The sequence below is a fragment of the Podarcis pityusensis genome, assembly GCF_964106645.2.
Source record: "Podarcis pityusensis genome assembly, chromosome: 10".
Classification (NCBI taxonomy): Eukaryota; Metazoa; Chordata; class Lepidosauria; order Squamata; family Lacertidae; genus Podarcis; species Podarcis pityusensis.
In genome coordinates, this window is record NC_138035.1 from 3,659,730 (window position 1) to 3,684,971 (window position 25,242).

Here is a 25,242-nt window from a genome sequence, read left to right on the forward strand (position 1 = left end):
AAATCATATATCCTTTCGTCCGTCGAACACACCTTTATTTGTGTATATATATTTTTTCAACTGTCTATTTGCCAGCGCAGCTTTCCCTGACTCCATTCCAATCTTCCAATCCGGCTGTTGTCCAAGTCTATCATCTGAAGTTTAATGACGCAGCAACTCCCAAGTTGTTAAATCATTCCAATCCGGGCTGTTGTCCAAACTTTTCATTTTGAGATTTAATAACACAGTAACTTCCAAATTGTTAGGTTCTTACTGTAAATTGTTGAGCATACTGTTTGCAATATTGTATTGTAAATGAACTGTATTCCACAGATATAAGTCATTTGGTGATCATTCAGCCTCTCAGAGACCATGCAATCCCCCCTCCGGGCCCTAGGGGGGGCTGCCAGACATCCATTCAGCCTTCTCTCTCGCTCATAATGAAAAACTTCTGCAAACAGCTGCACTATACGTTGTCCCAAATTGTTATCTCAAGTCATTACAAAGGTAGCCAGCAAATATTTCCTGCTTCCCTTGAAAAAGGGAGGAATTCTCATTTTCCGTGCTGCGTCATATTAACATGCGCCATCTTGTTTCTTCTTTTATCTTTATCAAGTCTTTCAAGTCTAAGTAAAGCTGTGCAGTTGAGTATTTAATTATAAATAGAAGTCCATCTGTACTCTTTTTTTTTTAAAAAAAATAGGTTTCTTAATGAGGCTTAGCATAGAAAACCAATTGTAGATGTTAAGAAGAAACAAAAGACATACCAAACACCTCCGTAATCCACATGCCATGATGAGAATTTATTTGAAGTCCAAGCTTAAACTTAAACACCAGGGACTGTATAGTTCTGCAGGTTTTTCCTTAGTCGTCTTCGGTCAAGACTATGTCTGTTTATTGTCCAAATCCAATCATTTTATCAAACAGATATTTCCGGCTATGAGAATGACATCTGAGAGTCATGCTCTGGGACTCAGTGTCCTGCCGCTTGCACCTTGATGCAAGCTGACAATCTTGGACAATCTGCGGGTCTGTGAGACAGTCCTCCCCCACCCTGGGGGGTCTGCCAGGGCTAATGACCCCCATATCAGCTCTGAATTACTGACACGGCTGGGATCCAGTTGTATGGGAGTCAGCCATTTCCCACCGCCGGAAACAGGAAACTGTGTATGAGTTCAATTTTAACTGTCCTTGTTTTCTTTTCTTTTTATAAAAAAATAAGTTACCCCATTTATTCCATATTTTTCTTTTTTTATCAAAATCATCTCTTTGGTTCTAGTACGTTTTGGTACTTCCTCCATATTTTAAATAAATAATTCTCTTTCTAGGACTATAATGGGTGCCTTGCCTTGGCACTCTGGCACTCTCATGGGCACAAGGAAGGGCACCCTGTAAAGAATGGATGTTGCAGTTGGCCAACGCCTGCAGGGATCAGCATGACGGGATGCCCACTCCATGGCCAGAAAGCCTCACTCTTTCCATGCTTCTGGGCACATAAACACTTCTCCCAGATGGAAGGTTGTTCAAGAGAAGAGAAGAGAACTTGTGATGATGTCAGACTCTCCACCTGCTGATCTGACAGATCTTCCGTTTTGTGATGTCATGGATTCCAGGGAAACATGGAGGAAGCAGCAACACCTGGAGCCGGCAGAAGGATGGAGTGGTGGCTCCTCCCTGTTCTGGCACTCACTACTTTCTGCCCCACCCATGCCGAGGAAACCACCTGCGAGTAAGTGGGGAGAGAGGCCAGACATGGGGAGGGGGCAGGAGGGGGAATCCCATCCACGAACTCCAGGATGTGGTCTTGAAGAGAAGGGAGGCACAACTGACCCATGGCTGCTCTCACTCCCTTTCATTGTGGTGGGTCAAAACTAGCATGCAAAGACAGAGTCTGTTCTCAGAGGGCATGTTCCTCCCTCTCTCAGAATACTAGAATCCATCTGGGTCACACAAGGAAGCGGAATTGGGGACCAGTCAGGGAGACAGACAAAAGGAAATATTTCTTTTCTAGAAGAAGGACAGAGGGAGGGTGCGAGAGAGAGGTAGAAAATAGCTTACTAATTTGGATTTGCTGAACAGTCCATTTTTGCCTCTGGCCCCACCCACCACTGAGATGTGGCCCTCAGAAGACAATGTGGCCCCTGGGCTAGAAAAAGTTCCCTCCTCCCTGGGAGTGATGGGCATTTGGGAGGCATCCAGAAGTGCAGCTGGACACCTCCAGTTTGATCCCTCTCTTCCCAAGATGGCCAAGAGGAGGGGACTGACCAATATTTGGGGCAAACTGGGGGGAGGTGGTATATATGTAATGGCTCTGATCTTCTGTAGATGGCAATCTGTGTCTTGCTTTCCAGCGGAGTCTGTGGAAGGCGTCCCCTGGCGGGCAGCCATAAGCTCCTCCGGGTTGTGGGCGGCAGCAACGTTCTCCCCGGAACGTGGCCCTGGACGGTCAGCTTCCAAATACTTACTTATACGGGATACTTCAGTATCTGTGGAGGCTCCCTGATCAGCCCTCGATGGGTCCTCAGTGCAGCCCACTGCTTTCAAGAACCAAAGTAAGCAAAGGGTTCCCAAGAAGTGTGGTCACGGGGTCTGCAAACCTGGCACCCAGGGCGGGGGCATCTCATGGGAGCAGAGTCCCACCTTCTGCCTTCAGAGGGGTGGCTGCTGTCAGTATCACAGTGTGTCAAAGAGCCATCCTCCAGTGCTATCCAAAGAAGTTGTTGACGCCTTTTTTTAGGATTGAAGTTGTTGGGCTGTTTATGATTTTACCCCAAAGTTAGTTGTTGACATCTTTTTTTTTTAGAATTCAGAAGCCCAGTAACAACCATCATCAATGGCAGGACTGATCTGAAATGGAGATCAATTTGTTTGTTTGTTTGCTTGTGCTTGCTTGCTTGCTTATTTATTTCATAAACGTAAATGAGTTCGGAGGGTGGTTGATCACTGCCAGTTTTTGATAGTGGATAGTAGATCACAACCGACTTGAAGTTGGACATGCCTGGTCCAGCGGTTCTCCTGCAAAACTTGAAAAAAGGACACTGGGACTAAGCTGGCCCCCTACTCTTTGATTCATGTTTCTGAGACTCATCCTATAGGCTCTTTCGACTATGAAGTGTTACTGAAGTTTTCAGTTCATACGCAGGCCCACAAATCTGCAAACTGGACAACCCTTTTGGAGGTCTTTTGAGAAACTTTTGCTCCAGAATTTGCCACTCCAGGGTTTAATGAAAACAGCAGAGGTAGATGAAAAGTCAAATTTATTACATTAAAAAAAAGGAGAGCAATTGGCATATTTACTAGAGGTTTTAAACAGAATTAATGAATAGCAATATGTGTAAGAATGCATGCGTTGGGCTAAAGCGTCCTTTAGAATCCAATATTTCATGAAAACAGTGTACAAAAAAAAATTGTTTGGGGGCAAATTGCTCTGCAAATATGTGTACGTTAAGTGCAATTTACACTAAAACAATGATGAATTTTTACGAGAACTTTTTTTAAAAATGACGCGGAGAAGATTAGAAACATGATAGGAACCAAAACCAACACCCCAAATGTATTTTCCAAAGATTTCCCTCCACCCCATGGATCAAAGCAACTCTTCATCACTTCATCACTTTACTTAAAACTTTGCCCCAGTTTGATGAGGGACCACCGATGAGTAAGTTGTTCGCATCTGGTTTTCCAGATCCACCTGGTGGCATTATGCGGGAAGGGAGATGTGCAGCTCAGAACCAAATTGGGGGAGGGGAATGAGGCAAAGGGCGGTGAGGCCTGCCTGCTCCCCTATCTCCTCAGACCCAGCTGTGCTCCCTGTACTCCAACATCCAGCCAACTTCAGCTGACCTTCATTTTGTTCAGGAGCACAGTCCCCCACTCTGTGCGTATTCTTTGTTCCAGGGAAATACCAAATATCACTCTGTCGATTGGTGCCAACCGCATCTCCGACCCCGGTCCCGATGCCCAGAGGCGCTCAATCAAGAGGCTGCTGAACCACAAGCAATACGTGCGCTTCTGGAACAAAACCTACAGCAAAATACACAACGACATTTCCTTGGTGGAGCTGAACGAGCCAGTCAACTGCACGGACTATATTCAGCCAGCCTGCTTGCCAGACGAAAGCGTGGCGGTTTCCAAGCTCGGGCACTGCTATATCAGTGGTTTTGGCATCATGGACCCGACAAGTGAGATCTGCAGGGAAACCAGGCCCCCAGAAGGAGTGGCCTGGCTGTGTGCCTAAAGTAAATTTGCAGACCACACCTTTCCTGCCCATTAGTTTCGCCAAAGAAACGTAATAGCAATGGTAGTCAGGGTGGAAATTACAATGGCTGCATTTGTGGTCCTGAATCTTGATTCCCGCACTGCAGGGGGTTAGGCTGGATGACCCTTAGAGTCCCTTCCCACTCTAGGATTCTAAGTTGGTAGTTATGGTTGGGCTGTGTTTGTTTTGAGAGCCATTCCACTTCACGGCTTCTGGGCAGATCGCCTTCTCCAGACATAGATGCTTGCCCCCAGAACTCAGCTCAGTAATGATGGCTTTGCATGCAGAAGATTGAGTTTCAATCTCTGGGTAGGGCTGGTGGAAACTCCTGTCTACCTCTGCTGTCGCTCAGTGTACGGAATACTAGGACAGATGGAGAGATAGGGAGGGAGGGATGTGGTTTCAGGAGGAAACAGAGAGTTTTGGGGTGCATTATAAAACTTCTGTATTTGTGAAAATAATGTACAAAAATGCATTATATTAGGGGAAATGGCTTTGCAGAAAGGTTTCTCTTAGGAGAAATTCGTATCCAAATTCCTGGTGAGGTTTTTTTTAAATTCAGAAAGCAATGCATGAACAGGGAGATCCAAACTAAAAACAGAAAAATAATGAGGAAAACAGCAGTTGACAGGTTATCCCATCACAAGTGAACCCCAACAAATTCCCTGGGATTTACTCTGGAAACAATAGAGGAACGAGTGAAACACTAAAGAATGCATTTTCTTGAGACCCCAGGGGTTTGCCATATTGGTCCCAATGTGTTTTGTTCTAAAGGGGGAGGAGGATGTGGTTTCAGGTGGAAACAAAGTCTTGGGGTCCCCAGAAACCTGGAGCTAACCCTACTCTGCAGCCTGACATACCCTTGTCTCTGATCTCACCCTCAGATATTAGGGGCGGTTAGGGGGGTGATATTGCTGCACCTGCCTTCATGTCTCTCTCCTTTAGTCCTGGGGGTGCAGGTGGGGTGGGGAGTGAAATCTGAACTGAGCCTCCCCCTCCCCCCCACTTTCCCTTTCTGCTCTCAGCGAAAAAAATGCCCGACATCATGCAGGAGGGGGCTGTTGACATCATCCCCAGGTCGACTTGCAGCAGCCCGGACTGGTGGTACCACTATATTCTCGAGGAGAACATCTGTGCTGAAAATTTGGAAAGAGGCACTACTATGTGCCAGGTGGGTGAAGCTATGACAAAATCAAGGCTATGGGTTTGGTTTGGGGGTGAAACCTTCTCATGCTCCTGGAACAGCAGAGCCCTTGCTCTGAGCATGCAAAACTTCCCTGCAATTCAGCCTCCAGCATCTCAGGCAGTAGCTGTGAGAGAAGGAAAAGGCCACTCCAAGGACAAATCTTTGGAGAGCTGCAACTGGCCTGAGAAGAAAATGCAGGGCGAGATTTACCAGTGGAAAACTTGGCATAAGGCACTCGCATAAACATGAATGCCCTCCTTGGAGTTCAGGGGTCTTCCTTAACAGACACAGGGCAGATGAAGATGATCCCCTTTGCCCTCAGCATCCCTCCAAGCTCTGCTCAAGTGGTCGCCACCCTTAGCATCTGGACTCAGAAGGAGTCACAACCAAAGTAGGGGCCATTGCCTCACTGGTGGATATGAGTCCTTTAATGCCCAAACCACCAAAAAGGTCAGCTCAATTTTACGTTAGATATTTGCCAAAAGAGAAAATCCCACAGTGGAAGGGTGTCACCAACAGTTGCTACATTTCTGGAGATGCCGCAAGAGACTGACGGTGGTGTTCTAGTGATGAGCATAGCAGCACTCCAAACAGCTGACCTCGGTTCGGTTTTCAGCAGACACAAAAAGCCCTACTTTGTCCTGGTTGGTTCGATGTGGTGCTGAGAAATCCAGTGTTGCTGGTTCAATCCCTGTATGGGACAACTGCAAAGAGTTGGACTAGAGGATTCTCGGCGACCCTTCCAACTCCGCAATTCTATGACCTTCAAGATGCAGAGCAGCGGCTCTTTTTCTGAGCTACAGCCTTCCCTTAGATTAGATGAGCTTCCTTGGAAGTTCACCTAGGCCAGGGGTCTGCAACCTTTAAGACAAAAAGAGCCACTTGGACCCGTTTCCGAAGAAAAAACAACAACTGGGAGCCGCAAAACCATTGCGACATTTAAAACAAATATATCTCCGGAGCCACGATCTGACAGCGGGCGGGAAGGTGACGTCGGGACGGTGCGTGACTAACGCACGCACCGCCCCCATGCGACGTCACAGCCAGTACAGCGCCCGCCACAGTGAGGAGTGTCGGGGCGCACAATGCGCCTCCTCCCCTCGCTATTATCCGCCCCGGAGCCGCAGCAAAGATGTAAAAGAGCCACATGCGGCTCCGGAGCCGCAGGTTGCAGACCCCTGACCTAGGCCAACCATCGGCTCAATGGATGGTCCAGGGTGCAGGATGCAACTCTGTGATGCTTCCAGCCGGAGTTTGCATATGACATCTTCACAAACCTTTCCTCTTACAAAGCTCTGCTTCTGAGCCATTGGGCTGTCAGCATGCTCCTCCTCACAGGAGCCTTTTCTCTCCCGCTTGCAGGGCGACAGCGGCGGCCCCCTCATGTGCCGGGAGCAGAGGTCCGAACGCTACTGGGTGATTGGAATCACCAGCTGGGGACCACCATTCTGCGGCCAGAAAAAGAAGCCAGGGGTCTACGCCTCCACGCAGTTCTACATCGACTGGATCAGGAAGATGACCAAGGAGGACTTTTCCCCACCCAAAAAACCACCGCTAATGGCACAGCCCCGGCCTACGCCACGTCCACGCCCACCTCCAACGCCACAGCCCCAACCAGGACAAAATGGGCATGTGCCATATCCCAGGCCCCCTAAAGCAGACGGGGTCACCAGGCCATGGCCACCCCCCAAGACCACTCCCCAGACCCCTCCGAAGGTCTGGCCCACCACCAGACCTTGGCCACCCCCCAAGACCACTCCCCAGACCCCTCCTATGGTCTGGCCCACCACCAGACCTTCGCCACCCCCCAAGACCACCTCCCAGACCCATCCTGTGGTCTGGCCCACGACCAGACCTTCACCACCCCACAAGACCACTCCCCAGACCCCTCCTGTGGTCTGGCCCATGACCAGACCTCGGGGACCCCCCAAGACCACCCCCCAGACCCATCCCATGTCCTGGTCCACTCCCAGACCCAACTCCCATCCCACACGGTGGACCAAAGGAGGGGGTCCCAGGGGCATTATATGGTACATGCCTCCCGGAACGAGGCCCACGGGACTGGGCGCCTCGATTCCCCCCCAGCGCCCAATCTGGGGCCTAACGCCTCCTCCGTGGTCCATGAAGCCGATAAGGTGGCATCTGAGGACAAGGGCCAAATTGCAGCATTGGCATGGGCAGATTTACAGGCCGTGGGTCACAATTCGCACACCCGCACAAGGGATTGAGTCCAGGTCGCTGAAGCCGCTGCAATGGCAAGTTCCGGCGCCACCCGGGAGCCAATTGGAAGTGGTCCCTAGCTCAGCCGAGGGCTGATAAGGACTGCCAGGCTCGGGTGGCAATGCCAGGGGTGCCTGTGGGCATGGTGGGTGGGCTGCCCCTGCCAGATCTCAGAGCCCACGATCCGTCCTTTGCTGGTAACAAACTAAATGCATCTTCTCCCCATTTGATTTTCTTCTTCTTCTAACATCGCCCGTAATGGATCACGTGCGCAAAATTCATCTCATTGCCTTGCCACCATTTCCTCAGAGTTTCTCAACCTGGCTTGAATATGAAGTTGAATGGGGACTTAATGCTGCAAACAGCTTGTTGGTGACACACTTTAACAAAATAAAAAAATCAAAGTTCTCAAAATGAATAAAACCACAAATGAATGGATAAACAGGTGAGTGTTGGTGTGCTGCTTTTCGCAACCCAAAGCAACAGCTCTCCTGAATCATGCTTGGGAGGCTGTAAGGTGAATTATTTGTGTCACCTGCTGTGATCTGCTTCTCTTATTTCAGCTGCAGATCCAGGCTGTTCGCTGGAAGCTGCAAGGCTCTATTGCAAACTTTCTTCAAAGAGGGCCAAATTTGATGCAGTGAACATGCGTGAGGGCTGACCAAAGTTGTTGAGCCTTTTTTTAGGATTGAAGTTGTTGAGCTTTTTAGGGCTTTCCCCCAGGAAATAAACAGCAACAGGGGCCTGATTAAACCGACCAGTGGAATGGATTAAGCTGGACATTGCACGTGCCTGCTCTATTGCCTAAGGCAGGCCTACCTGCACCACATGAAAGGGATTCGTGAAGCCATGGTGCTCCCTGGAGATGCAGCCAAATCTTGTTTTCCAGTCGCAGGTGCATGCTTGAAAGCTCCAGGTCCAAACAGTTTTCTTTCTGAGCCACTGTGTTGTAGTGGTTAAGAGTGGTAGACTCGTAATCTGGTGAACCAGGTTCGCGTCTCCGCTCCTCCACATGCAGCTGCTGGGTGACCTTGGGCTAGTCACACTTCTCTGAAGTCTCTCAGCCCCAATCACCTCACAGAGTGTTTGTTGTAGGGGAGGAAGGGAACGGAGAATGTTAGCCGCTTTGAGACTCCTTCGGGTGGTGATAAAGCGGGATATCAAACCCAAACTCTTCTTTTGTTCTTCTTCTTCTTTCTGCCCCAGCTCTTTCTCGGGCAAAATCTGCATTTTACCACTGAATTGGAGGCAATTGTTCCCACCAATTCAATGGTAAAATGAGAGTTTTCCCAGAGGAAAGAGCCAGGACAAAACCCCCCAAAACCCTTCTTAGATACAGAGCTTAAAATCCCCGACCGAAACGCAGCAGCAAAGGAAGTCCCTTGAGCCAGTCACTGCCCCTCAGCTCATAAAGCTGTTGTGTGGGTTAAGGGTGGAAAGGAAGAACCATTGTCACCACCTTGAACAACATGGGGGGGGGAGTGGGATAGAAACTGAAATATACTCGGAGTTGAGAGTGGATTTCATGCTCTTTATTCAGCTTATAGTGGTGAGGAGGAATGGAAGTTCCCCAGAATGTCTGCTTTATATACATTATTTGCACAATGGGCCCCACCTGATTGGCTAATTCTGGGATTCTCCTGTAGGCCAATCAGGTTGCGGATTCACTTCCACCTGGAGCTGGATTGGGTGGCTCCTGTGGACCAATCAGACTGCTGCATTCTGAATTCTATTGTTCTAGGACCAATCAGACTACTGCATTCTGAATCCTATTGTTCTAGGACCAATTAGACTACTGTATTCTGAATCCTATTGTTCTAGGACCAATCAGACTGCTGCCTTTGGGATCCTATTCAACTCAGTACATAACAGAAACACAATAAATAAAGGTATCAAGGCACTTATACCCCATCCCGCTTTGCTTCCTGCTAGTGCCTGCACTGCAGCTTCCTGATAATGAAATTCTGCAGTTTTAAACATCCCAATTATTCCATGTTTTGGTTGTTTCAGCAAAAGGCAGCAGGAGGAAGATGGCATTGCAATCCTCTGCTCACCTCTGGACAGCTGCTGCACTAAGCAGTGATCCAGTTTAAAGATGCAAAGCAGGAGGGATGTGGGTTTGGGGGAAAGGGAGGACAGAAAAAGGGTGAAGATCTTTCAGATGGGATTTTGAAGAAATGAAAAAGCATTGGTCACAAATCCAAGAGAGCCAGTGTTGTTAGAGTGTGGCATAGAGTGTGGATTCCCTGCCAGCAGAGCTCAATGCGCACCTGTCTGCAGGCTTCTCACCTGTGGATCGCCACAGCTCTGTGGGATGTAAAACACAAGAGCAGTCAAGTACAACCTTCCTAGAGTGAACGTGTTTATATGGGGAGGAATGTTTGTCCAGCCAGCAAGTCAACTTCCTGTTTCCTTCTGGGCTGGGACAGACTTCCTCTGCATGTGACTAGAGGTGGGCGTGGCCTCACCTGTGCAGGTAACGACAAAAGCACAGGGCAGGGCAGCCATCTCTCTCTCTTTCACCACATGCATCGAAGAAGCAACAGCTGCTTAGCCAAAGATGCTCTCTTGGCCTCCAGCCAAGAGAGGACAAAGGGACTGTCTCCTTATGAGATAGATTCCAAGTGTATGTTACTTTTCTAAGCTAAGTCTGCCTTCTGGGATCCGACTGTGAACAGAATGTGAGTAAACTCTTTTTATGCTTTTATAGAAGACTGTGTCCTGTCTTATCTTTTATGAGGGAATAAGGGGAAAATACCAGAACAGTTATTATAGAGGCTTTAGCGAGCCTGAGCAAAACGCATCCGCTGCAAAATTTAAAAGAGGGGAATGTTACTCTGCTGAAATTGTGGAACTTGTTAACACAAGTTGGATAAGGATATAATCAGACAATATATCCTCTCCTGCATCCCTGAACATTCCCACAAAGGGTTAGTGGCCCCAGCATTACATGTTTTTGTGTATTTTTGAAGGATTGCGTTGGATTGTGATTTTGAGTTGAGTAATATTTTTCTGAGAGAACTTCCTGGTAAGCACATGGTCCTTTGTTCTATTGTGCAGTGGGGATTAAGCAACCCCTCCCTCAGAGTTCACAGTGACCCAAGGCAGTGAAGATTTGTTTTGTATTTTGAGATTTTTGAGATTTTGATTTTAAAATTTTGACAAATTTTTGAATATTTTTCACATTTTTGAATTCTAAGATGGCTAGAGCAGCTTTTGATAGTGATGCAAAACTAGGAATGCCTGTGCTAAATGAATACAATTTTGTGCACTGGAAGAAGCGCTTAATAGCATTTCTAGATTAAAAATACGTTTTGGATGCTGTAGAGAACCCTCAGCCTACAGGAGCAACTGAGGAAGATTTAGCCAAGATAAGAGCTTGGAAAGACAAGAACAGCGAAACCAGACACATAATTTCGAGTGGACTTTGTGATGAGCATCTATTAATAAATAGTCAAGATGATGCATCTCAAATCTTAAGTAATATTGAGCGCATGTATCAAGAATCTACCAAGAACTCCTACAGAACCTTGATGTGTAAATTAACCAGACTGAGGATGAATTCAAAAGAAGAACTCACAGAGCACATCAACAAGTTTACTGAGATTATTCAAAGGATTGATCTTATTCCTAAGCCTTTTGATGAAGATACAAAGACATCATTTTTGCTATCATCCCTAGGACCAAAGTTCGATTCATTTGTTAGCATAATGGACCACAGAGAAGGCCTAACTTTTAAAGACCTGACCAGTCATTTAAGGGAGGAATGCAGAGAGAGAGCTGAGTCTCCAGTAAGAAATGCTAGAAGCAAGGACAGTAATTATGCATCTAGGCAATTTACAAAGTCCAGAGAAATGCCCAAGAAAGTGGTTTGCTTCAATTGCAACAAGGAAGGGCACATTGCAAAGAACTGCAAAACTCCTAGGACAAGGAAACCCCACCCCTTTCAGCCAAAAGGGAAAAGAAGGGGAAATCTGAATGCACTTTGCTACTACAAGAAAGGAATTTAGCTGTCCAGAATCGTGAAAATTGTTGGGTAATTGTTGTAATAAGTGGATTATTGATTCTGGGGCGAGCTCACATTTCTCATTTGAAAAGGACTATTTTAATGACAAACCTAGACAGCATCTTAAAAAGCAGAGACATCACCTTGCCAACAAAGGTCTGTATAGTTAAAGCTATGGTTTTCCCAGTAGTGATGTATGGAAGTGAGAGCTGGACCATAAAGAAGGCTGATCGCCGAAGAATTGATGCTTTTGAATTATGGTGCTGGAGGAGACTCTGGAGAGTCCCATGGACTGCAAGAAGATCAAACTGATCCATTCTGAAGGAAATCAGCTCTGAGTGCTCACTGGAAGGACAGATCCTGAACTGAGGCTCCAAGACTTTGGCCACCTCATGAGAAGAGAAGACTCCCTGGAAAAGACCCTGATGTTGGGAAAGATGGAGGGCACAAGGAGAAGGGGACGACAGAGGACGAGATGGTGGGACAGTGTTCTCGAAGCTACCAACATGAGTTTGACCAAACTACGGGAGGCAGTGGAAGACAGGAGTGCCTGACGTGCTCTGGTCCAGGGGGTCACGAAGAGTCAGACACGACTAAACGACTAAACAACAACAAAAAATTTAATGAGATAAATGATGAAGTATCTGAAATTGAGATTGCAGATGGCAACATTGTTAAAGCAAAAGGTGCAGATTGCATGGACTTGAAATTCAATATAAACAATGAATCTATTGAATCCACAGTTTCTAGAGTTTTGTATGTACCACAACTGAGCTGCAATTTACTCAGCGTGTCCACTTTGGACAGAAAAGGTTTCCAGATTACGTTTGGAAATGGAGAGTGTAATGTGACTAAAAACGGTAAAGTGTTTGTACAAGCCAAACTAGTAAATGGTGTATATGAGATTGATCTTTCAGAGAACCAGTCTGCAAAAGTAGCACATTCCAGCCAGAAGGATGAGGCAGACCTGGACCTATGGCACAGAAGGCTAGGACACAGACACCAGCGTTATTCTGGATCTACAGAGAAGAGATCTTGTAAGAGGTTTGCAGGTAACAAAGAGCAACAGAGCTCCAGTATAAGCTGTGTTACTGAAAAGGCTGTAAAACCTTCATTTCCACGTTGTACAGAACACAGAAGCACCAAAGTGCTTGACATTGTGCACACTGACTTATGTGGACCCATTAATGTTCCTTCACTGGGAAAGAATAGATACATGCTAATATTTGTTGATGATTTTTCAAAGTAAAGAGCTGAAAAAAGGACAAGATGCAGTAAATGGTGATATTGCGGCTCTAAAAAAAAATACAGGAAGAAATGCTTGATCAGATAGCAATCTCAGAAATGCATGGAAGAGAATGAATTCTCTGCTTCCGTGGGATCCCCAAAACACCAAATGAGGACATTGAAGCAAAACTGAGAAAAGAGTTGGAGACCTGGCTGGGAGTACAAGAGGATCAGTTAACAATGGACATTGACAAGATCTTCAGGATCAAACCAGATCATGGAAAAACCTTTAAGGGACCTGGTAATTGCATGGTTTTCCTTAATTCAAGATTACTGAAAGACAAGATATTCCAAAAAAGAAAGTTGATAATTGATGGGAGAAATATTCTAATTTACAAAGAAATCCCAAAACGTCTGTTGAAAAAGAGACAAACGTACCAGACTCTGACAGAGGCATTGAAGACAAATGAAATTAGATACAAGTGGGAATTTCCTGAAGGTATTTCCTTCATTTACAAAGGCAGAAGAAAGACCATTAGATCCCCAGAAAAATTAGGAAATTATTGGCGGAAATATAAAAGAGACCTGGGAGGGGGTACAGCTCAAGAAAGAGAAGAAAGAGATGAAGGACAGGAAAGTCCAGGAGGAGAATAAAAGAAACAGAAGCTCTCATAACTATTTTACTGTACTTAAATGCAATTCCATATTTTATGTTGGTATTTGATTTTGTGTTTAATAAAGATTAATGAACTTGAACATTATATCGTGGAACATCAATGGTTTGAACAATAAGGTGAAAAGGCACAAAACCTAGCATATTGTAAGAAAGAAATATTGGGACGCCATTTGTCTCCAGGAAACACATATAGCAAAGAAACATGACAAAGTTTTGATAAATAATAAATTAGGAACAGAATATATAGCATCAGATGCTTCCAAAAAGAAAGGAATAGTTATATACATAAATCAAAAGATAGATGCAAAAATCCTATTTAAAGATAATGAAGGAAGAATGTTAGGAATACAATTGACAAAAGGTAGAGGAAAAAATAATCTTGGTTGGGGGTATACGCACCAAATGGAAATAAAACAAACTTCTTCAAAAAAAACTTGAAGATTAGCTATTAGAATACAGTAATGACAGTATGATCATTATGGGATACTTCAACGGAGTAATAACTGTGGATCTAGATAGAACGGAGAGAGAGACAACATCAAGAAAAGAGAAGCTCCCAAGAGAGAAAGGAGAGAGAAACATATAAAGAACAGACAATATACCTTCTATTCATATGCTTAAAAATCAGCCAGTCGTACGGATGCAATCTGGACTTCAAACAATCTAATACCTTTTATAAGTAAAATTGAGATCCTCCCGAAAATGATATCAGACCATAATCCAGTAATGATGGAACTAAGATATAATAAAATTAAAAACAGAAGTTGGAGGTTGAATTTTATGCCATTTGTTCTTTGTGCCCCTTTTCTTTGAGTGGTTTAAAATATCTGATGCAATTGCAGCGAGGTTTCTCTTTCAACTTTTTTTGCAAACCCTTGGCCTCTATACCCAGTTAGGGGGTGTCACATTTAAATCTCCCGCTCTGTGATCTAAGAAAACCATCCATCTACGCATGTCTCTTCCTGGAAACCAAGGTTCCCATACAGCACAAATGTAAGAAGGGCTGCTGCCCCCCCCCCCCCCAGTGCTAGTCCTACTCAGAGGAAAGCTACTGAAATTAATGGGCCTAAGTCACATTGGCACTGGGCAACAGAATCATAGAGTGGTAGAATTGGAAGGGATTCCCAGGGGTCATCTAGTCCAACCCCCTGCAATGCAGGGATCTCAGCTAAAGCATCAGTGACAGATGGCAACCAAGTTTTCTGGAAATTTATTCTTAATCTGGAAATTTAGCCTTGATTAGTCCCCCTTCTGTGTCCAGCTGTGGTTTGCCAATAGAGCCGAATGCAGACTTGTTTTAGCGGCTGGATGAGGCCCATCTGGTCCTGCATCCTGTTCTTACAGCGCATACCCCTCAACCTCATTCCAGCTTCTGATTGGATTCCAGGGTGTCCCGTTTTAACTCTCGCTTGAGTCACATGACGGAAATATCACAGATATGTCTTCAAAAAGTTGTATAGTTACTTATCTCCTTGCCCCAGGGGGGTCACATAACTCCTTACCTTCCAACATTTCTCTGATGAAAATAGGGACATCCTAAGAAAAAGCGGGACATTCCAGGATCAAATCAGAACCTGGGTCAGATCCCGTAAATCCAGGACTATCCCTGGAAAATAGGGTCCCTGGGAGGGTCCGCTGTTGTATAGAGTTTGAGTGTGCACAGGTAATGCAGGGAGAAAGGGGCACATGGAACAGAAAGGAGCCCTTTGCACACACAACTTGACTCCAGAACATAGGCTTTTGAGCATGGTGCCAAAGAGAAGAGAAGAGAAGAGAAGAGAAGAGAAGAGAAGAGAAGAGAAGAGAAGAGAAGAGAAGAGAACTTGTGATGATGTCAGACTGTCCACCTGCTGATCTGAAAGATCTTCCATTTTGTGATGTCATGGATTCCAGGAAAACATGGTGGAAGCAACAACACCTGGAGCCGGCGGAAGGATGGAGTGGTGGCTCCTCCCTGTTCTGGCCCTCGCTGCTTTCCGCCCAACCCATGCCAAGGAAAGCAACTGCGAGTAAGTGGAGAGAGAGGCCAGACATGGGGAGGAGGCAGGAGAGGGAATCCCACCCACGAACTCCTGGATGTGGTCTTGAAAGAAGGAAGGCACAAGTGACCCCATGGCTGCTCTCACTCCCCTTCATTGTGGTGGGTCAAAACTAGCATGTAAAGACAGAGTCTGTTCTCAGAGGGCATGTTCCTCCCTCTCTCAGAATACTAGAATCCATCTGGGTCACACAAGGAAGCGGAATGGGGGACCAGTCAGGGGGACAGACAAAAGGAAATATTTCTTTTCTTGAAAGAGGAGAGAGGGAGGGAGGGAGAGAGAGGTAGAAAATAGCTTACTAATTTGGATTTGCTGAACAGTCCATTTTTGCCTTTGGCCCCACCCACCACTGAGATGTGGCCCTCAGAAGACAATGTGGCCCCTGGCCTGGAAAAAGTTCCACCCTCCCTGGGAGTGATGGGCATTTGGGAGGCATCCAGAAGTGCAGCTGGACACCTCCAGTTTCATCCCTTTCTTCCCAAGATGGCCAAGAGGAGGGGCAAAGTGGGGGGAGGTGGTATATATGCAATGGCTCTGATCTTCTGTAGATGGCAATCTGTGTCTTGCTTTCCAGCGGAGTCTGCGGAAGGCGTCCCATGGCAGGCAGCCATAACCTCCTCCGGGTTGTGGGCAGCAGCAACGCTTCCCCCGGAACATGGCCCTGGATGGTCAGCTTCCAAATAAAAACTTTTAGGGGATACTTCAGTTTCTGTGGAGGCTCCCTAATCAGCCCTCGATGGGTCCTCAGCGCAGCCCACTGTTTTCAGAAAGCAAAGTAAGCAAAGGGTTCTCAAGGAGTGTTGTCACGGGGTCTGCAAACCTGGCACCCAGGTCGGGGGCATCTCATGGGAGCAGAGTCCCACCTTCTGCCTTCAGAGGGGTGGCTGCTGTCAGCATCGCAGGGCGTCAAAACTCAGAGCCAGCCTCCAGCGGTATCCAAAAAGGGCCAGATTTGATGAAGTGAAGGGCCTTGAGGGCTGACCTTTTTTTAGGATTGAAGTTTTTTAGGATTCGGAAGCCCAGGAACAGCCTTCATCAATTGCGGTTCTGATCTTGGTCGATTGTGGGCTGAGAAAGAAAATCTTTTCTCTGCCGCCAGTCTCATGCAAGCCTGAGATTCTCCTACTCCTCGTCCTCCTCGTCGTCATCCTCCTCCTCCTCCTCCTCTAGCCGAGCCTTCTTCCTCCAAAGCCAGCTTGCTTTCCTTCCCCACCACCCGCTCTGTGCTTTGGGGGAGGGAGAGTGAGAAGCCCTGTGATATTTTTTTTTTTTTATAAAATTTTTATTAGGATTTTCTCTTTTTTTTTAAGACAAACACACAAAAACATAAACATACATATCAACATTACACACAAATAACACATATAGTTTTAAAACCTTATTTTCTTAACCACTTTCCCGGACTTCCCCCACCTCCCCTTCTTGCATCCCCATTCAAAGTTTAGCCCAGCAAGTTCTTTGTACCCAAATTAATCCCTTATTAATATTTTACTTAATTCATCTTAGTTAACCAATTTCAAACTTCTGAATTTCATTTTGATACCCAACATCAACCCCTTTTTCTAAGATCGATCCACATTCCCTTTCACGAAATTCCCAATTATTAAAATACTTACAAAAAATCTTAACAAATAAGAACATATATTTGTAACCGTTTGGATTCTAAAGTTCTTCCCCCTCCCTCCCCCGGTTTTGATCCCTAAAAAATTGTCCTTCAATCTATCAGCTCTCAGCCTGGATCTATCACATCCGAGGCCTTTAAGTCTCTCTCAGTTCCTTTCAGCCGGTTTTGTTGACTGTCCTTTATGTTGAACATCCGATCTCGGAGCATCTTTGACCCAGTAGGGTCTATATTTTTTCCAACCAGTCCTCCATATTCAAAGGAAGAGTCCAGATCCTGCTTCTTATTCTTTCTAAGTCCAAGTATCCCAAATGTCCCAAACTTTCCAATTTTCACCTTGGTCAAATTTGTAATCCATGAGTCTTCCGGACTCCCCATAGGGAAGAATCCCCAATCTTCATTCTCGATTTCAAACCAAATTTTCGACGTCCGAACTTTACCTTCCTTGTATTCTGACCTAACAGACCTCTGGTTGTCCTTTTTCACTTGCATCATTTCTGCTCCTCCTTCACATTCCTCCAAAACGACACATATATCTTGCTTTCCAGCTGTAGATTCTTCTTGAGTCAAATCCACCACTTCAGCAGAATTGTTTATTTTAGAGTTCAAAGTTGTCAGATTCGTAGCCATAACATAACTCTGCTCTTGCAGCTTTCCCAGGAGCTCAAACACCCTATCCAACTCTGCTTGTAGTTTTCCATCTGCAGCCATTGTAATGTCCCAAATCCCCTCTAGAGGGATTTTGGTTACTAAGTGTTCTTTCTCCGACAATCAGGTTATTTTGTTGTTATTACCACTCTATTTTTAAAAGCTTACAGTCCAATGTAACAAAAGTAACCGACACAAGTAGCAAAAATAGAATTTCCTGAATTTGACAGCTCAGTTGACAGCTGTCAAACTCTGTAGATATCTTCACAGGCTCCCTCACGGGTCACTCCCGGATCCGGGGGGGGGGGGTTACACTTCAGCTCTGAAGATCAGTTCTAATCCTCCAGCGATAAAACTTATAAGTCCAAATCGTGAAATTAAGAATTTTGTCTCAAAGAGAGAAAGGCAGTCTCTCGATCTTAGTTGTTTAATTCTTCCTTTAAATTGCCTGCAAGGGGGGGGGGAGGCGGACTTCCTTTTGGCACCTCCCCCGGTCGTACCGAATTCGATTGAAAAGAAATTTTTAATTCCAAATTCCGTATTACTCACGGGTTGTTACATTTTGAGTCCAAATGTTCAAGGAAAGAAGTCAGCGCTCTCCAGCCATGGCATGCGGCTTCACTCCGTGGAAGAAGCGGTCTACTCACAGCACCACGCCACTCTCCGCCACCCGCTCCGAAGCCTTTAAAAAGGCTTCTTTGCGGGTCGGAGGGGGCGCAAATGGTGCCCGCCGAGTCACCAAGTCCACAGGCATCCGCGCCTGTGGTTTCTAAGGGTCCCCGCGTCGTCGCCGCGGCAGGACCCCTCTTCCACCGAGCCGATTCCCTCCGGAGCTCGGAGGGAATCCGCCATTAGCTGATCGCACCAACCCGGAAGTCTCGAGAGAAGCCCTGTGATAGTCTCCTCAGAGAGAAAGGGCTTGAATCCTTGTGCACTCCATCTGTCTCCTCAGATCTCTGAAAACTAATATAAAAATATAGTTAGACTTTTCTCACTTGTTTAGTTACTTGTCCATCTAGTACAGTGGTACCTTGGGTTACAGACACTTCAGATTACAGACGCTTCAGGTTACAGTCTCCACTAACCCAGAAATAGTACCTTGGGTTAAGAACTTTGCTTCAGGATGAGAACAGAAACCATGCGGCAGTGGGACACTCCATTAGGTAAAGTGGTACCTCAGGTTAAGACTAGTTTCAGGTTAAGAACGGACCTCCAGAATGAATTAAGTTCTTAACCCGAGGTACCACTGTAACTATTTGGGTCTGTCATGATAATATCAAAACATAACTACTATATTTGTGAAATAGAGATCCATTTGTTTGTTTCTTTGTTTGTTTGCTTGCTTGTTTCATAAACTTAAATGACTTCGGAGGGTGGTTGATCACTGCCAGTTTTTGATACTGGATAGCAGATCAAAACCTACTTAAAGTTGGACATGCCTGGTCCAGCGGTGCTCCTGCAAAACTTGAAAAAAAGACACTGGGACTAAGCTGGCCCCCTTCTGTTTCATTCATGTTTCCGGGACTCATCCTATAGGTTCTTTCAACTATGTAGTGTTACTGAAGTTTTCAGTTCCCACGCAGGCCCACAGATCTGCAAACCGGACAAGCCTTTCTGGAGTTCTTTTGTGAAATTTTGCTCCAGAATTTGCCGCTCCAGAGTTTAATGAAAACAGCAGAGGTAGATGAAAAGTCAAATTTATTACTCTAAAAAAAAGGAGAGCAATGAGTAATGAATAGAAATGTGCTTAAGAATGCATGCATTGGGGTAAAGCGCCTGTCAGAGCTGCCCGAGGTCCCAGCTCACAAAGGACCAACGCCAGTTCGTTGTTATATACAAAAGTTTTTATTGAAGTTCAGTTCCGCTTTCACAACCGCAGCGTGCAGCTCTACGTCTGAAACTCTAGACCGCTGAAGCTCCGTCTGAATCTCCTCCCCCCAGACACCAGTTTAAGACTCTAGCCTTGCTCCACCCCTTCCTTTGCTCTTTCCTCCTCTGGTTCCGCCTGTCCGCTGGGGTCTCGCCCTTCCTAGACTCTTCTGACGCTGAGTCCCCTGAGTCTTCCCCCTGCCTCCGGCGGGCTTTAGGACCTGGTTCCCAATCCGGGTTTTCTGCTGTCCCACACGCCTGTACATTCGAACTTGGCGCGCGCGCCCAGCCGGCAACCTTCCTCCTTACCGTTACACTGCTCCTGTCACTGCTTCCCCCTTCGGGGGGGCTAGCTGGACCTGACCTCCCCTCCGTTCCCCCACTCTCCGATAGAGGCGTGGTCAGCCCTGACTCATCTTCTCCCCCTGCTGGAGGAGACGCTGGCCCTGACACATGGGACTCTTCCCCCCCACTACGCTCTGGTGGGGAAGCTGGTCCTGATCTCCCGCTGCTGCTTTGGGAGTCCCCGCTGGCCCCTTGTTTCTGGTGCGTCCCCCCTGGGACCCCCCTTGCCCTGACTATCGGCGCCTCCTTCTGGGAATCTCCTGATTCGCTGGAGAAGCTCATGGAATCTCTCGGGTCACTGTCATACTCCCCTACGCTGCCCTCAGATTCTTCCCCTTCGCTCTCCATTTCCTCTCTCCCCTGTGCCTCTGTCCCTGAGCCCCTGACAGCGCCCTTTAAAAATGCAATATTTATGCAATATTTCATGAAAACAATGTACACAAACAATTGGCTCGGGGGCAAATTGCTCTGCAAAAATGTGTATATTAAGAGCAATTTACACTAAAATGATGATGAATTTTTATGAGGACTTTTTAAAAAAATGACGCGGAGAAGATTAGAAACATGATAGGAACCAAAACCAACACCCCAAATGTAATTTCCAAAGATTTCCCTCCACCCCTTTAGCAAAGTCATGCAAAGTCCCTCCACCCCTTCAGCAAAGCAACTCTTCATCGCTCCACTAATAACATCGCCCCAATTTGATGAGGGATCACCAATGAGCAAGTTGTTTGCATCTGGTTTTCCAAATCCACCTGGAACACAGTCCCCACTCTGTGCGTATTCTTTGTTGCAGAGAAATACCAAATATCAGCCTGTCGATTGGCGCCAACCGCATCTCCAACCCTGGCCCCGATGCCCAGAGGCGCTGGATCAAGAGGCTGGTGAACCACGAACTCTTTGAGCACTTCTTGAACGATACCTACAGGAAAGTGCACAACGACATTTCCTTGGTGGAGCTGAACGAGCCAGTCAACTGCACGGACTATATTCAGCCAGCCTGCTTGCCGGATGACAGCGTGGTGGTTTCCTTGCTCAAGCACTGCTATGTCAGCGGTTTTGGAATTATAGACCCGAAAAGTGAGATCTGCAGGGAAACCAGGCCCCCAGAAGGAGCGGCCTGGCTGTGTGCCTAAAGTAAATTTGCAGACTACACCTTCCCTGCAGATCAATTTCACCAAAGAAACATAATAGCAATGGTAGTCAAGGTGGAAATTTCAACTCCTGCGTTGTAGGGGGTTGCGCTGGATGCCCCTTGGGGGTCCCTTCCCACTCTAGGATTCTAAGTTGGTAGTTACACTTGGGTTGTGTACATCAGAAGCCCTGAGTCTTAGGGGTGAGGCAGGTGTGTGTGTTTTTCACAGGGCAGAAAAGGATGGAGATGGTTGGTTTTGAGAGCCATTCCACTTCACGGCTTCTGGGCAGATCGCCTTCTCCAGACATAGATGCTTGCCCCCAGAACTCAGCTCAGTAATGATGGCTTTGCATGCAGAAGATTGAGTTTCAATCTCTGGATAGGGCTGGTGGAAACTCCTGTCTACCTCTGCTGTCGCTCAGTGTACGCAATACTAGGACAGATGGAGAGATAGGGAGGGAGGGATGTGGTTTCAGGAGGAAACGGGGAGTTTGGGGGTCTCTAAGGGCCCCCAGGTGACACAGGTGGTGCTGTGGGTTAAACCACAGAGCCGAGGACTTGCCGATCAGAAGGTCGGCGGTTCGAATCCCCACAATGGGGTGAGCTCCTGTTGCTTGGGCCCTTCTCCTGCCAAGCTAGCAGTTCGAAAGCACGTCAAAGTGCAAGTAGATAAATAGGTACCGTTCCAGCGGGAAGGTAAAAGGTGTTTCCGTGCGCTGCTCTGGTTCGCCAGAAGTGGCTTAGTCAGTTATGACTTTACCTAATGGTCAGGGGTCTCCTTTACCTTTAAGGGCCCCCAGAAACCAGGAATTCACCCTACTCTGCAGCCTGGCATACCCTTGTCTCTGAACTCACCCCAGTCCATCAACTAAGTTTTAGGGGGGTGATTCTGCTGCACATGCCTTCATGCCTCTCTCCTTTAGTCCTGGGAGTGCAGGTGGGGTGGGGAGTGAAATCTGAACTGAGCCTCCCCCTCCCCCCACTTTCCCTTTCTTCTATCAGCAAGAAAATTTCCCGACATCCTGCAGGAGGGTACTGTTGACCTCATCCCCATGGCGACATGCAGCAGCCCGGACTGGTGGTCCAATAGGATCCTCGAGGAGAACATCTGCGCTGGAGCCTTGGAAGGAGGCGTAGCTTCTTGCAAGGTGGTGAAGCTACAACAAAATCAAGGCTATGGGTTTGGCTTGGGGGCAAAACTCTCTGGTGCTCCTGGAGCAGCAGAGCCCTTGCTCTGAACATGCAAAACTTCTCTGGGATTCATCCTCCAGCATCTCAGGCAGCAGCCATGAGAGAAGGAGAAGGCCCCTCAGAAACCAAATCCTCACAGGAGCCTTTTCTCTCCCACTTGCAGGGCGACAGAGGCGGCCCCCTCATGTGCCGGGAGCAGAGGTCCGAACGCTACTGGGTGGTTGGAGTCGCCAGCTGGGGACCGTCTGTCTGCGGTCAGGGGAAAAGGCCGGGGGTCTACACCTCCACACAGTTCTACCGTGACTGGATCAGGAAGACGACCAATGAGGACCTTTCACTACCCAACCACCCACCGCCAATGGCACAGCCCCAGCTTATGCGACTGCCACACCCCCCTCCAAGGCCACAGCTCCAAATGCGACAAAATGGGAATGTGCCATATCCCAGGCCTTGGCCACCCCCCAACGCCACCCCTCAGAACCCTCCTGTGGGCTGGCGCACCACCAGACCATGGCCACCCCCCAAGGCCATTCCCCAGGCCCCTCCTGTGGTCTGGTCCACCACCAGACCATGGCCACCCCCCACGACCACCCCCCAGACCCCTCCTGTGGTCTGGCCCACCACCAGACCATGGCCACCCCCCACGACCACCCCCCAGACCCCTCCTGTGGTCTGGCCCACCACCAGACCATGGCCACCCCCCACCACCACCCCCCAGGCCCCTCCTGTGGTCTGGCCCACCACCAGACCATGGCCACCCCCAAGGCCATTCCCCAGGGCCTTCCTGTGGTCTGGTCCACCACCAGACTTTGGCCACCCCCCAAGGCCACCCCTCAGAACCCTCCTGTGGTCTGGCCAACCACCAGACCATGGCCACCCCCCACCACCAACCCCCAGACCCCTCCTGTGGTCTGGCCCACCACCAGACCATGGCCACCCCCCAAGACCACCCCCCAGACCCCTCCTGTGGGCTGGCCCACCACCAGACCATGGCCACCCCCCACCACCACCACCCAGACCCCTCCTGTGGTCTGGCCCACCACCAGACCATGGCCACCCACCACCACCACCACCCAGACCCCTCCTGTGGTCTGGCCCACAACCAGACCTTGGCCACCCCCCAACACTACCCCCCAGACTCCTCCAGCATCCTGGTACACGACCAGACCTTTGCCACCCCCCGAGACCACCCCTCAGGCGCCTCCTGTGGTCTACCCCACAACCAGACCTTGGCCACCCCCCACCACCCCCCAGACCCTTCCCATGTCCTGGTCCACCCCCAGAGCCAACTCCCATCCCACACGGTGGCCCAAAGGAGGGGGTCCCAGTCCCGTTATATCGGACATGGCTCCTGGAACAAGGCCCACAGGACCGGGCAACTCGACTCCCTCCCGGGGCCCAATCTGGGGCCTAACATCCATACGGCTGGGACGATTGCATCTGAGGACAAGGGCCCCAGCTTGGCATGGGCAGATTTACAGGCCGTGGGTCTCGATTCGCAGGCCGTGGGTCACGATTCGCACAGCCCCACCACAGATTGAGTCCAGGTCACTGAAGCCGCTGCAAAGGCAAGTTCCGGCGCCACCCGGGAGCCAAATGGAAGTGGCCCCTAGCTCAGCCGAGGGCTGATAAGGACTGCCAGGCTCGGGTGGCAATGCCAGGGGTGCCCGTGGGCATGGTGGGTGAGCTGCCCCTGCCAGATCTCAGAGCCCACGACCCGTCCTTTGCTGGTAACAAACTAAATGCATCTTCTCCCCATTTGATTTTCTTCTTCTTCTAACATCGCCCGTAATGGATCACGTGCGCAAAATTCATCTCATTGCCTCGCCACCATTTCCTCAGAGTTTCTCAACCTGGCTTGAATATGAAGTTGAATGGGGACTTAATGCTGCAAACAGCTTGTTGGTGACACTTTTTAACAAAATAAAAAAATCAAAGTTCTCAAAATGAATAAAACCACGAATGAATGGATCAACAGGTGAGTGTTGGTGTGCTGCTTTTCGCAACCCAAAGCAACAGCTCTCCTGAATCATGCTTGGGAGGCTGTAAGGTGAATTATTTGTGTCACCTGCTGTGATTTGCTTCTCTTATTTCAGCTGCAGATCCGGGCTGTTCCCTGGAAGCTGCAAAGCTCTATTGCAAACTTTCCTCAAAGAGGGCCAAATTTGATGCAGTGAACATGCGTGAGGGCTGACCAAAGTTGCTGAGCCTTTTTTAGGATTGAAGTTGTTGTCCTTTTGGTGGCTTTTACCCCAGGAAATAAACTGCAACAGGGGCTGGATTAAACTGACCAGCAGACCAGATTAGTCTGGACTTTGCATGTGCCTGCCCTATTGGCTAAGCCAGGCCTGCTGTGATTTGCTTCTGTTGTTTCAGCTGCAGATCTAGGGTGCTGCAATGCTCTATTGGCTAAGGCAGGCCTACCTGCACCACATGAAAGGGATTCCTGAAGCCATGGTGCTCCCTGTAAGTAAAGGTAAAGGTACCCCTGCCTGTATGGGCCAGTCTTGCCAGACTCTAGGGTTGTGCGCTCATCTCACTCTAGAGGCCGGGAGCCAGCGCTGTCCGCAGACACTTCCAGGTCACGTGGCCAGCGTGACAAGCTGCATCTGGCGAGCCAGCGCAGCACACGGAACGCCGTTTACCTTCCCGCTGGTAAGCGGCCCCTATTTATCTACTTGCACCTGGAGGTGCTTTCGAACTGCTAGGTTGGCAGGCGCTGGGACCGAACGACGGGAGCATACCCCGCCGCGGGGATTCGAACCGCCGATCATGCGATCGGCAAGTCCTAGGCGCTGAGGTTTTACCCACAGCGCCACCTGCGTCCCTGTACCCTGTAGAT

At 48.1% G+C, this 25,242-nt stretch overlaps 2 protein-coding genes across 3 annotated transcripts; both read left to right on the forward strand.

Moving 5' to 3' along the window:
- Positions 1–1,586: 1,586 nt before the first annotated feature.
- On the forward strand, positions 1,587–24,375 carry LOC308486295 (serine protease hepsin-like). Of its 2 annotated transcripts, XM_081022995.1 has the most exons (6): positions 1,587–1,708; positions 2,331–2,531; positions 3,877–4,160; positions 5,263–5,408; positions 6,786–7,612; positions 23,882–24,375. In XM_081022995.1, the coding sequence occupies exons 1-6, from the start codon at positions 1,599–1,601 to the stop codon at positions 24,027–24,029; spliced, it is 1,716 nt and encodes a 571-aa protein (XP_080879121.1). In that variant the 5' UTR covers positions 1,587–1,598; the 3' UTR covers positions 24,030–24,375. The 2 variants fall into 2 exon arrangements, with proteins under 2 accessions (XP_080879121.1, XP_080879122.1); XM_081022996.1 differs by lacking the exon at positions 23,882–24,375 and having other exon boundaries at positions 6,786–8,085.
- LOC308457786 (acrosin-like) lies at positions 15,444–23,814 on the forward strand (the record flags this gene model as incomplete). The annotated part of the gene is made up of 6 exons (XM_080971958.1): positions 15,444–15,561; positions 16,166–16,366; positions 20,871–21,154; positions 22,212–22,357; positions 22,564–23,194; positions 23,684–23,814. The coding sequence occupies exons 1-6, from the start codon at positions 15,452–15,454 to the stop codon at positions 23,812–23,814; spliced, it is 1,503 nt and encodes a 500-aa protein (XP_080828084.1). The 5' UTR covers positions 15,444–15,451.
- Positions 24,376–25,242: the final 867 nt, after the last annotated feature.